The sequence below is a fragment of the Lampetra planeri genome, chromosome 45, assembly GCF_965212315.1.
Source record: "Lampetra planeri chromosome 45, kcLamPlan1.2.h2, whole genome shotgun sequence".
NCBI lineage: Eukaryota > Metazoa > Chordata > Hyperoartia > Petromyzontiformes > Petromyzontidae > Lampetra > Lampetra planeri.
Genome location: NC_136151.1, coordinates 6,483,277 through 6,496,195, shown reverse-complemented (window position 1 = coordinate 6,496,195; position 12,919 = coordinate 6,483,277). Strand labels below are relative to the sequence as shown.

General features: G+C 44.3%; 1 protein-coding gene across 1 annotated transcript in view; it reads right to left on the bottom strand.

Annotated features, from left to right (window-relative positions):
* Nucleotides 1-1,924: 1,924 nt before the first annotated feature.
* The window catches only part of LOC144733060 (E3 ubiquitin-protein ligase TRIM11-like), a 98,474-nt gene continuing 87,479 nt past the window's right edge, over nucleotides 1,925-12,919 (bottom strand). The window contains exon 6 of the mRNA XM_078614797.1: nucleotides 1,925-2,835. Within this exon, the coding sequence (XP_078470923.1) occupies nucleotides 2,285-2,835 (551 nt within the window). The 3' untranslated portion in view covers nucleotides 1,925-2,284. The remainder of the gene's footprint in view (nucleotides 2,836-12,919) is intronic.

Genomic DNA, 12,919 nt, shown 5'->3' with positions numbered 1-12,919 from the left:
AGCATAACTGTTTAAAATTGTCTTTAAAAAGAATCAACTTAATATTGTTGTTTTTGACAAATCATCTCCAAACTTAACGGGATCAGGTCGGAGAGTAGGAGGGTGATCATGTGGGTGGTTGAGCAGGTGTGTGGGTGGGTGGAGATTGGTGTTGTAGTGGTTAGTGCACTGTGCTACAAACCTGGTGACCCAGTTCTATTCCCACTGACGACCACCAACACCACTGACGATTGTCTGAACTGGTCCTGGGCATTTCCTAGGTCGACTCAGCCTCAAATTAGTACCTTGTGTAGAGTATAAACATCGCCACTCGGGAGACAAAGGCGGCCGGGATTAGTGCTGGCCACCCACCCCCTCGTGTACCGTTTCGGCCTTCATAGGTGCTCTCTAACAGCACTTGTCCCAACAGTCTGTTCAGGCTATACGGGGGATCTTTGTCTTTGTATATGTGTGTATCTATCTGTGTTTGTATCAGGGGCGGTTTCTTCATTAGGGCGATTGGGCGACGCACCACCAATGTCATTCAACCACAGAGTCACGCTAGCCGTCACTGTCAGCCTCTGGATATAGTCCAATCAGCGTCATGTCACGTTCTGTGGAGTACCGCCTCTTTTGGGGCGATTTCACTACGGCTGAGAATCGCCCCGAGTGGCCCCATAGACTTACATTCAAAGATGTTTTTTTTCGAACGGGGGCGCTCCAATGCATTCTCTATGGCTTCCGGGAGGGCATGCACTAACGTGCTTACGTCATCATACGTGCTTACGTCATCCTACGTAAGCACGTTTCATCCAACAATATAATTTATCGCTACCTAGTGGAATCTTTAATAAAATAAACTTGAGTGGTTTGTTTTAATAGTGAGTATATAAACAAACAAGATGTATTGTAAGAGTCACTTTATTTTTCATTAATATTAAAGAAGTGAAGTTGCCTTTACATGCTTAAGCTGTTAATTTATTCATTGCATGGGTGGACCTTATCCTTATCAATCATCCAGACATTTGCCCCCCCTGAGAGATTTTGCAGGAGCCGCCACTGGTTTGTATGTGTCTGTGTATGAGTGTGTGTCTGTGTGTGACAGTGTGTCTGTGTGTATGTATGTATCTATGTGTATGTATGTATCTGTGTGTATGTACGTGTGTCTATCTGTGTGTGTCTGTGTAGTCTTAACAGACTGTTGGGGAAAGGGCTGTTCGTAGCAAATAACAGAGCCTGTGAAGGCTGTCACTCTTGCACACGAGGGGGTGGGTGGCCAGCACCAAAACAAAAATGCACACAAAGACACACACACAGACACAATAACAAAGACACACACATACAGTAACAAAGACACACACACACAGACACAGTAACAAAGACACACACACAGTAACAAAGACACACACAGACACAAAGGCATACAGACCAACCCACTAACCAAAAGAAAATTATCCCCCGTGTAGCCTTAACAGACTGTAGGGGCAAGTGCTGTTTGCTAGTCGCACCTATGAAGGCCGGCACTGACGCACACCAGCACCACGCCCGACCCGCCTTTGTCTCCCCAGTGGCGATGTTTGCACGTCGCAGCAGGTACTCATTTGAGGCTCAGTCGACCTAGGGGAGAGCCTGGACCGATTCCGATAATCGTCACTGGTGTTGGTGAACCGGTCATGGGCCTCCCCTAGGTCGACTCAGCCTGAAAAAATAGTTCCTGGTACGGTGTGTAAACATCACCACTGGGGAGACAAAGGCGGCCGGGCGTGGTGTTGGCCACCCACCCCCTAGTGTGCTATGCCGGCCTTCATAGGGGCCGTCCATAAATGACGTCACGCGATTTGGGACGATTTTTTACCCCTCCCCCCACTTCGTCACACGGCGTCACAAGTCAGACCCCCCCCCTCAAATATGACGTCACAAAGCTCTGCCCCCCCCCCCCAAAATAAAACATGCCTCAAATAGCTTTAATCTATTGTCATTGTAGTGCATATTTAATGTGGTGCTGCACTCTGATGTTGTAGGAGAAAACATTTATTAAAACGTCTATTTAATTAAGTAGAACGTGTTGTCTATATTTATTTAAGTTGCTCATTTTGACGTGACGTCACATTTCTCAACCCCCCCCATCGTCACAAATGTCTGCCCCCCCCCCCCAGGTGCGTGACGTCATTCATGGACGTCCCCATAGGTGCTCGCTAACAGCACTTGCCCCAACAGCCTGTGAAGGCTACACGGGGGATCTGTGTCTTTGTGTGCGTGAGTCTGTGCGTTGTGCCCGTTTCTCTGCGCTGCTCACACTCCGTGCTCAGGACGCACGACTCAGATCCAGAATCCTCACTGAGCTACCAACAACACCACCCACGTACAGTGCGGGGTAGAGCGGTTGACTAAACGAGTGGTGGACGGAGTGCAGCAGCTCCATGGAGTCGGCGCGGTAAAACGACAGCAGCCCCGCCTCCCAGTGCAGGTGACACCCGACTCTCCGGGGAGGATCCCTCACCGGCACTGAGGTTGATACACCACCATGATACACTGAGCAGCTGTTGTTGTCTTTATATAAAACCCAGGATGAGTCGTTCTGTCCCAGCCAGCACTCTTTACCATTCCCTTTCCGTGCGATCGTCCCGTACGCGACTCCAACCTCACAGCCCCCCGCCGCACCCCCCACGTCCACCTCCCAGTAGTGCTGACCCGACGAGAAGCTCTCGGAGCACAGGGCTTGTGCATAGCGATCAAAGCGGTGTGGGTGATCGGGGCGACCCTGGGAAACAGGGGTCCACGTCACCGTCTTGAGGTTCGAGGAAATCTGGAGGACGTTGTTGGCTGAGTTTGGGTCCACAGTCGGTGAGCGTCCGTCTGCAGTAACGATAATCACAGTAGCCGTGTAACAACAGCACCACTATAACAACAGCACTCGTGCACTAACATGCACGTACACTACAATAGAGCAATTCATATTGAGCATTGTTATACAACGTTGTAATGCGTAGCTATCGGTGTGATGACATGTAACGGGCACTTTGTCAATCCACTGCTGGATGAGGGCCTCCCTACACCGTGGGGTTCGTGGGGGATATTTGACCATACTTCACCACGCCGGTCACCGCGTGTTGGTGAAGGCAGGCGGCGCGGCTGGCGAAAGCACAGAAGTACAGTACAGCGGTGCGTTTGTCTGCCCCGCCATCTACATTTTTAAAAGTCGAGCTTCAGTTCAACATTCACTGTGTAGTAGATGTAAAACGTGTAATGATACCATCAAAATGTGAACTGCTCTATATATTCTAATGCAGGGCTGAAAACTTAAAATATATGAATTGCTTCCAACATGTATTTGTTAAAAATTTTAATTGAAATAGAACGATCAAACATAGAGCAATTGTTAAGTTTTTTCGGTAAAGCCACGTAGGTAAAATAATAATAATATAAAAGAATACTAAAATAACAATAAAAAATAATAATAATAGTGCCAAAATAATAATAAAATAATAATATAATAATGTTTTAATAATAGTAATAAAATAAAAAAATTATAATACAACAATAATAAAATTAAATATTAATACATTGCTTATGATAAAGTAATAAAAAAATAATAATAAGATATTTTTATAAGATAATAATAACAAAATAATAATAAAATAAAGTGGTATTAACTAATAATGATAAAATAATAAGAAAATTAACTGATAATAGAATAAAATAATAGAATAATATAAAGTGATACAGTAAATTTAGCTGTGACGGTCCCACCTGAAGACGGAGACTTGTGTTGCCTTCGAAACGTCGTGATTCAATTGAGTTATTTTCATTTATTATTATTTTGTTTTATTATAATTATATTTTACCAACGTGACTTTACCGAAACAACCTCAGAGTATGAATCCTTGCAGTCACGAAAGCTTCAAATCTATAATAAATTGTTAAGTTAAATCAATAAAGTTCTAATAATAAAAAATAAAACACTTTTCAAAAATCGCAGCTTTTGCGATTTGCTAATCGCATTGTTTCAAATTGCGACTTCGATTTGAAATCGATTCATCGTTCAGCCCCACTGTGCGGTAGTGACCGTAGGAGGCAGTGGATCACAGCAGCAGCAGCGTGGATATCAACACCGCCGCAGCGTCTCTGTGTGTGTACAACAAACACAAACATCTCCCGTGTGTCACCTTTCACAGGCTGTAGGGGCAAGTGCTGTTGGTGAGCACCTGTGAAGGCCGGCACGGCACACGAGGTGGGTGTGATAGTGTAGTGATGTACACTCGTGTGTGTGTGTGTGTGATAGTGTAGTGATGTACACTCGTGTGTGTGATAGTGTAGTGATGTACACTCGTGCGTGTGTGATAGTGTAGTGATGTACACTGTGTGTGGGTGATAGTGTAGTGATGTACACTCGTGTGTGTGTGATAGTGTAGTGATGTACACTCGTGTGTGTGTGATAGTGTAGTGATGTATACTCGTGTGTGTGTGATAGTGTAGTGATGTATACTCGTGTGTGTGTGATAGTGTAGTGATGTACACTCGTGTGTGTGTGTGATAGTGTAGTGATGTACACTCGTGTGTGTGTGTGATAGTGTAGTGATGTACACACGTGTGTGTGTGTGATAGTGTAGTGATGTACACTGTGTGTGTTAGTGTAGTGATGTACACTCGTGTGTGTGATAGTGTAGTGATGTACACTGTGTGTGTGTGATAGTGTAGTGATGTACACTCGTGTGTGTGTGTGATAGTGTAGTGATGTACACTGTGTGTGTGATAGTGTAGTGATGTACACTCGTGTGTGTGATAGTGTAGTGATGTACACCGTGTGAGTGTGATGGTGTAGTGATGTACACTCGTGTGTGTGTGTGATAGTGTAGTGATGTACACTCGTGTGTGTGTGTGATGGTGTAGTGATGTACACTCGTGTGTTTGTGTGATAGTGTAGTGATGTACACTCGTGTGTGTGTGTGTGTTAGTGTAGTGATGTACACTCGTGTGTGTGTGATAGTGTAGTGATGTACACGAGTGTGTGTCTGATAGTGTAGTGATGTGCACTCGTGTGTGTGTGATAGTGAGTGATGTACACTCGTGTGTGTGTGTGTGATAGTGAGTGATGTACACTCGTGTGTGTGTGATATTGTAGTGATGTACACTGTGTGTGTGAGATGGTGTAGTGATGTACACTTGTGTGTGTGTGAAAGTGTAGTGATGTACACTCGTGTGTGTGATAGTGTAGTGATGTACACTCGTGTGTGTGATAGTGTAGTGATGTACACTCGTGTGTGTGTGATAGTGTAGTGATGTATACTCGTGTGTGTGTGTGATAGTGTAGTGATGTACACTCGTGTGTGTGTGTGATAGTGTAGTGATGTACACTCGTGTGTGTGTGTGATAGTGTAGTGATGTACACACGTGTGTGTGTGTGATAGTGTAGTGATGTACACTGTGTGTGTTAGTGTAGTGATGTACACTCGTGTGTGTGATAGTGTAGTGATGTACACTGTGTGTGTGTGATAGTGTAGTGATGTACACTCGTGTGTGTGTGTAATAGTGTAGTGATGTACACTGTGTGTGTGATAGTGTAGTGATGTACACTCGTGTGTGTGATAGTGTAGTGATGTACACTCGTGTGTGTGTGTGTGTGTGATAGTGTAGTGATGTACACCGTGTGAGTGTGATGGTGTAGTGATGTACACTCGTGTGTGTGTGTGATAGTGTAGTGATGTACACTCGTGTGTGTGTGTGTGATGGTGTAGTGATGTACACTCGTGTGTTTGTGTGATAGTGTAGTGATGTACACTCGTGTGTGTGTGTGTGTTAGTGTAGTGATGTACACTCGTGTGTGTGTGATAGTGTAGTGATGTACACGAGTGTGTGTCTGATAGTGTAGTGATGTACACTCGTGTGTGTGTGATAGTGTAGTGATGTACACGAGTGTGTGTCTGATAGTGTAGTGATGTGCACTCGTGTGTGTGTGATAGTGAGTGATGTACACTCGTGTGTGTGTGTGTGATAGTGAGTGATGTACACTCGTGTGTGTGTGATATTGTAGTGATGTACACTGTGTGTGTGAGATGGTGTAGTGATGTACACTTGTGTGTGTGTGAAAGTGTAGTGATGTACACTCGTGTGTGTGATAGTGTAGTGATGTACACTCGTGTGTGTGATAGTGTAGTGATGTACACTCGTGTGTGTGTGATAGTGTAGTGATGTATACTCGTGTGTGTGTGTGATAGTGTAGTGATGTACACTCGTGTGTGTGTGTGATAGTGTAGTGATGTACACTCGTGTGTGTGTGTGATAGTGTAGTGATGTACACACGTGTGTGTGTGTGATAGTGTAGTGATGTACACTGTGTGTGTTAGTGTAGTGATGTACACTCGTGTGTGTGATAGTGTAGTGATGTACACTGTGTGTGTGTGATAGTGTAGTGATGTACACTCGTGTGTGTGTGTGATAGTGTAGTGATGTACACTGTGTGTGTGATAGTGTAGTGATGTACACTCGTGTGTGTGATAGTGTAGTGATGTACACTCGTGTGTGTGTGTGTGTGTGATAGTGTAGTGATGTACACCGTGTGAGTGTGATGGTGTAGTGATGTACACTCGTGTGTGTGTGTGATAGTGTAGTGATGTACACTCGTGTGTGTGTGTGATGGTGTAGTGATGTACACTCGTGTGTTTGTGTGATAGTGTAGTGATGTACACTCGTGTGTGTGTGTGTGTTAGTGTAGTGATGTACACTCGTGTGTGTGTGATAGTGTAGTGATGTACACGAGTGTGTGTCTGATAGTGTAGTGATGTACACTCGTGTGTGTGTGATAGTGTAGTGATGTACACTCGTGTGTGTGATAGTATAATGATGTACACTCGTGTGTGTGATAGTGTAGTGATGTACACTCGTGTGTGTGATAGTGTAGTGATGTACACCGTGTGTGTGAGTGTGATGGTGTAGTGATGTGCACTCGTGTGTGTGTGTGATAGTGAGTGATGTACACTCGTGTGTGTGTGTGATAGTGAGTGATGTACACTCGTGTGTGTGTGATAGTGTAGTGATGTACACTGTGTGTGTGAGATGGTGTAGTGATGTACACTTGTGTGTGTGTGAAAGTGTAGTGATGTACACTCGTGTGTGTGATAGTGTAGTGATGTACACTCGTGTGTGTGATAGTGTAGTGATGTACACTCGTGCGTGTGTGATAGTGTAGTGATGTACACTGTGTGTGTGTGATAGTGTAGTGATGTACACTCGTGTGTGTGTGATAGTGTAGTGATGTACACTCGTGCGTGTGTGATAGTGTAGTGATGTACACTGTGTGTGTGTGATAGTGTAGTGATGTACACTCGTGTGTGTGTGATAGTGTAGTGATGTACACTGTGTGTGTGATAGTGTAGTGATGTACACTCGTGTGTGTGTGATAGTGTAGTGATGTACACTCGTGTGTGTGTGTGATAGTGTAGTGATGTACACTCGTGTGTGTGTGTGATAGTGTAGTGATGTACACACGTGTGTGTGTGTGATAGTGTAGTGATGTACACTGTGTGTGTGTGATAGTGTAGTGATGTACACTCGTGTGTGTGTGATAGTGTAGTGATGTACACTCGTGCGTGTGTGATAGTGTAGTGATGTACACTGTGTGTGTGTGATAGTGTAGTGATGTACACTCGTGTGTGTGTGATAGTGTAGTGATGTACACTGTGTGTGTGATAGTGTAGTGATGTACACTCGTGTGTGTGTGTGATAGTGTAGTGATGTACACTCGTGTGTGTGTGTGTTAGTGTAGTGATGTACACTCGTGTGTGTGATAGTGTAGTGATGTACACTGTGTGTGTGTGTGTGATAGTGTAGTGATGTACACTCGTGTGTGTGTGTGTGTGATAGTGTAGTGATGTACACTGTGTGTGTGGTAGTGTAGTGATGTACACTCGTGTGTGTGTGTGATAGTGTAGTGATGTACACTGTGTGTGTGATAGTGTAGTGATGTACACTCGTATGTGTGATAGTGTAGTGATGTACACTCGTGTGTGTGTGTGATAGTGTGTGATGTACACCGTGTGAGTGTGATGGTGTAGTGATGTACACTCGTGTGTGTGTGTGATAGTGTAGTGATGTACACTCGTGTGTGTGTGTGTGTGATGGTGTAGTGATGTACACTCGTGTGTGTGTGTGTGTTAGTGTAGTGATGTACACTCGTGTGTGTGTGTGTGTTAGTGTAGTGATGTACACTCGTGTGTGTGTGTGATAGTGTAGTGATGTACACTCGTGTGTTTGTGTGATAGTGTAGTGATGTACACTCGTGTGTGTGATAGTGTAGTGATGTACACTCGTGTGTGTGTGTGTGTGTGATAGTGTAGTGATGTACACCGTGTGAGTGTGATGGTGTAGTGATGTACACTCGTGTGTGTGTGTGATAGTGTAGTGATGTACACTCGTGTGTGTGTGTGATGGTGTAGTGATGTACACTCGTGTGTTTGTGTGATAGTGTAGTGATGTACACTCGTGTGTGTGTGTGTGTTAGTGTAGTGATGTACACTCGTGTGTGTGTGATAGTGTAGTGATGTACACGAGTGTGTGTCTGATAGTGTAGTGATGTACACTCGTGTGTGTGTGATAGTGTAGTGATGTACACTCGTGTGTGTGATAGTATAATGATGTACACTCGTGTGTGTGATAGTGTAGTGATGTACACTCGTGTGTGTGATAGTGTAGTGATGTACACCGTGTGTGTGAGTGTGATGGTGTAGTGATGTGCACTCGTGTGTGTGTGTGATAGTGAGTGATGTACACTCGTGTGTGTGTGTGATAGTGAGTGATGTACACTCGTGTGTGTGTGATAGTGTAGTGATGTACACTGTGTGTGTGAGATGGTGTAGTGATGTACACTTGTGTGTGTGTGAAAGTGTAGTGATGTACACTCGTGTGTGTGATAGTGTAGTGATGTACACTCGTGTGTGTGATAGTGTAGTGATGTACACTCGTGCGTGTGTGATAGTGTAGTGATGTACACTGTGTGTGTGTGATAGTGTAGTGATGTACACTCGTGTGTGTGTGATAGTGTAGTGATGTACACTCGTGCGTGTGTGATAGTGTAGTGATGTACACTGTGTGTGTGTGATAGTGTAGTGATGTACACTCGTGTGTGTGTGATAGTGTAGTGATGTACACTGTGTGTGTGATAGTGTAGTGATGTACACTCGTGTGTGTGTGATAGTGTAGTGATGTACACTCGTGTGTGTGTGTGATAGTGTAGTGATGTACACTCGTGTGTGTGTGTGATAGTGTAGTGATGTACACACGTGTGTGTGTGTGATAGTGTAGTGATGTACACTGTGTGTGTGTGATAGTGTAGTGATGTACACTCGTGTGTGTGTGATAGTGTAGTGATGTACACTCGTGCGTGTGTGATAGTGTAGTGATGTACACTGTGTGTGTGTGATAGTGTAGTGATGTACACTCGTGTGTGTGTGATAGTGTAGTGATGTACACTGTGTGTGTGATAGTGTAGTGATGTACACTCGTGTGTGTGTGTGATAGTGTAGTGATGTACACTCGTGTGTGTGTGTGTTAGTGTAGTGATGTACACTCGTGTGTGTGATAGTGTAGTGATGTACACTGTGTGTGTGTGTGTGATAGTGTAGTGATGTACACTCGTGTGTGTGTGTGTGTGATAGTGTAGTGATGTACACTGTGTGTGTGGTAGTGTAGTGATGTACACTCGTGTGTGTGTGTGATAGTGTAGTGATGTACACTGTGTGTGTGATAGTGTAGTGATGTACACTCGTATGTGTGATAGTGTAGTGATGTACACTCGTGTGTGTGTGTGATAGTGTGTGATGTACACCGTGTGAGTGTGATGGTGTAGTGATGTACACTCGTGTGTGTGTGTGATAGTGTAGTGATGTACACTCGTGTGTGTGTGTGTGTGATGGTGTAGTGATGTACACTCGTGTGTGTGTGTGTGTTAGTGTAGTGATGTACACTCGTGTGTGTGTGTGTGTTAGTGTAGTGATGTACACTCGTGTGTGTGTGTGATAGTGTAGTGATGTACACTCGTGTGTTTGTGTGATAGTGTAGTGATGTACACGAGTGTGTGTGTGTGTGAGTGTAGTGATGCACACTCGTGTGTGTGTGATAGTGTAGTGATGTACACTCGTGTGTGTGATAGTGTAGTGATGTACACTCGTGTGTGTGTGTGTGTGTGAGTGTAGTGATGTACACTCGTGTGTGTGTGATAGTGTAGTGATGTACACTCGTGTGTGTGATAGTGTAGTGATGTACACTCGTGTGTGTGATAGTGTAGTGATGTACACCGTGTGTGTGAGTGATGGTGTAGTGATGTACACTCGTGTGTGTGTGAAAGTGTAGTGATGTACACTGTGTGTGTGTGATAGTGTAGTGATGTACACTCGTGTGTGTGTGTGTGATAGTGAGTGATGTACACTCGTGTGTGTGTGATAGTGTAGTGATGTACACTGTGTGTGTGAGATGGTGTAGTGATGTACACTCGAGTGTGTGTGAAAGTGTAGTGATGTACACTCGTGTGTGTGTGTGATAGTGTAGTGATGTACACTCGTGTGTGTGTGTGAGAAAGTGTAGTGAGTTACACTGTGTGTGTGAGATGGTGTAGGGATGTACACTCGTGTGTGTGTGTGTGATAGTGTAGTGATGTTTACTCGTGTGTGTGTGATAGTGAGTGATGTACACTCGTGTGTGTGTGTGTGATAGTGTAGTGATGTACACTCGTGTGTGTGTGTGATAGTGAGTGATGTACACTCGTGTGTGTTTGATAGTGTAGTGATGTACACTCGTGTGTGTGTGTGAGATCGTGTAGTGATGTACACTCTATGTGTGTCTGATAGTGTAGTGATGTACACTCGTGTGTGTGTGTGAGATAGTGTAGTAATGTACACTCGTGTGTGTGTGTGTGATGGTGTAGTGATGTACACTCGTGTGTGTGTGTGATAGTGTAGTGATGTACACTCGTGTGTGTGTGTGATAGTGTAGTGATGTACACTCGTGTGTGTGTGTGATAGTGTAGTGATATACACTCGTGTGTGTGTTAGTGTAGTGATGTACACTCGTGTGTTTGTGTGATAGTGTAGTGATGTACACTCGTGTGTGTGTGTTAGTGTAGTGATGTACACTCTGTGTGTGTGATAGTGTAGTGATGTACACTCGTGTGTGTGTGATGGTGTAGTGATGTACACTCGTGTGTGTGTGTGTGATAGTGTAGTGATGTACACTCGTGTGTGTGATAGTGTAGTGATGTACACTCGTGTGTGTGATAGTGTAGTGATGTACACTCGTGTGTGTGTGTGTGATAGTGTAGTGATGTACACCGTGTGTGTGTGTGATAGTGTAGTGATGTACACTCGTGTGTGTAATAGTGTAGTGATGTACAATCGTGTGTGTGATAGTGTAGTGATGTACACTCGTGTGTGTGTGTGATAGTGTAGTGATGTACACTCGTGGGTGTGTGTGTGATAGTGTAGTGATGTACACTCGTGGGTGTGTGTGATAGTGTAGTAATGCACACTCGTGTGTGTGATAGTGTTGTGATGTACACTCGTGTGTGTGATAGTGTAGTGATGTACACTCGTGTGTGTGTGTGTGATAGTGTAGTGATGTACACTCGTGTGTGTGATAGTGTAGTGATGTACACTCGTGTGTGTAATAGTGTAGTGATGTACACTCGTGTGTGTGATAGTGTAGTGATGTACACTCGTGTGTGTAATAGTGTAGTGATGTACACTCGTGTGTGTAATAGTGTAGTGATGTACACTCGTGTGTGTGATAGTGTAGTGATGTACACCGTGTGTGTGAGTGTGATGGTGTAGTGATGTACACTCGTGTGTGTGTGAAAGTGTAGTGATGTACACTGTGTGTGTGTGATAGTGTAGTGATGTACACTCGTGTGTGTGTGTGTGATAGTGAGTGATGTACACTCGTGTGTGTGTGATAGTGTAGTGATGTACACTGTGTGTGTGAGATGGTGTAGTGATGTACACTCGAGTGTGTGTGAAAGTGTAGTGATGTACACTCGTGTGTGTGTGTGATAGTGTAGTGATGTACACTCGTGTGTGTGTGTGAGAAAGTGTAGTGAGTTACACTGTGTGTGTGAGATGGTGTAGGGATGTACACTCGTGTGTGTGTGTGTGATAGTGTAGTGATGTTTACTCGTGTGTGTGTGATAGTGAGTGATGTACACTCGTGTGTGTGTGTGTGATAGTGTAGTGATGTACACTCGTGTGTGTGTGTGATAGTGAGTGATGTACACTCGTGTGTGTTTGATAGTGTAGTGATGTACACTCGTGTGTGTGTGTGAGATCGTGTAGTGATGTACACTCTATGTGTGTCTGATAGTGTAGTGATGTACACTCGTGTGTGTGTGTGAGATAGTGTAGTAATGTACACTCGTGTGTGTGTGTGTGATGGTGTAGTGATGTACACTCGTGTGTGTGTGTGATAGTGTAGTGATGTACACTCGTGTGTGTGTGTGATAGTGTAGTGATGTACACTCGTGTGTGTGTGTGATAGTGTAGTGATATACACTCGTGTGTGTGTTAGTGTAGTGATGTACACTCGTGTGTTTGTGTGATAGTGTAGTGATGTACACTCGTGTGTGTGTGTTAGTGTAGTGATGTACACTCTGTGTGTGTGATAGTGTAGTGATGTACACTCGTGTGTGTGTGATGGTGTAGTGATGTACACTCGTGTGTGTGTGTGTGATAGTGTAGTGATGTACACTCGTGTGTGTGATAGTGTAGTGATGTACACTCGTGTGTGTGATAGTGTAGTGATGTACACTCGTGTGTGTGTGTGTGTGTGATAGTGTAGTGATGTACACCGTGTGTGTGTGTGATAGTGTAGTGATGTACACTAGTGTGTGTAATAGTGTAGTGATGTACACTCGTGTGTGTAATAGTGTAGTGATGTACAATCGTGTGTGTGATAGTGTAGT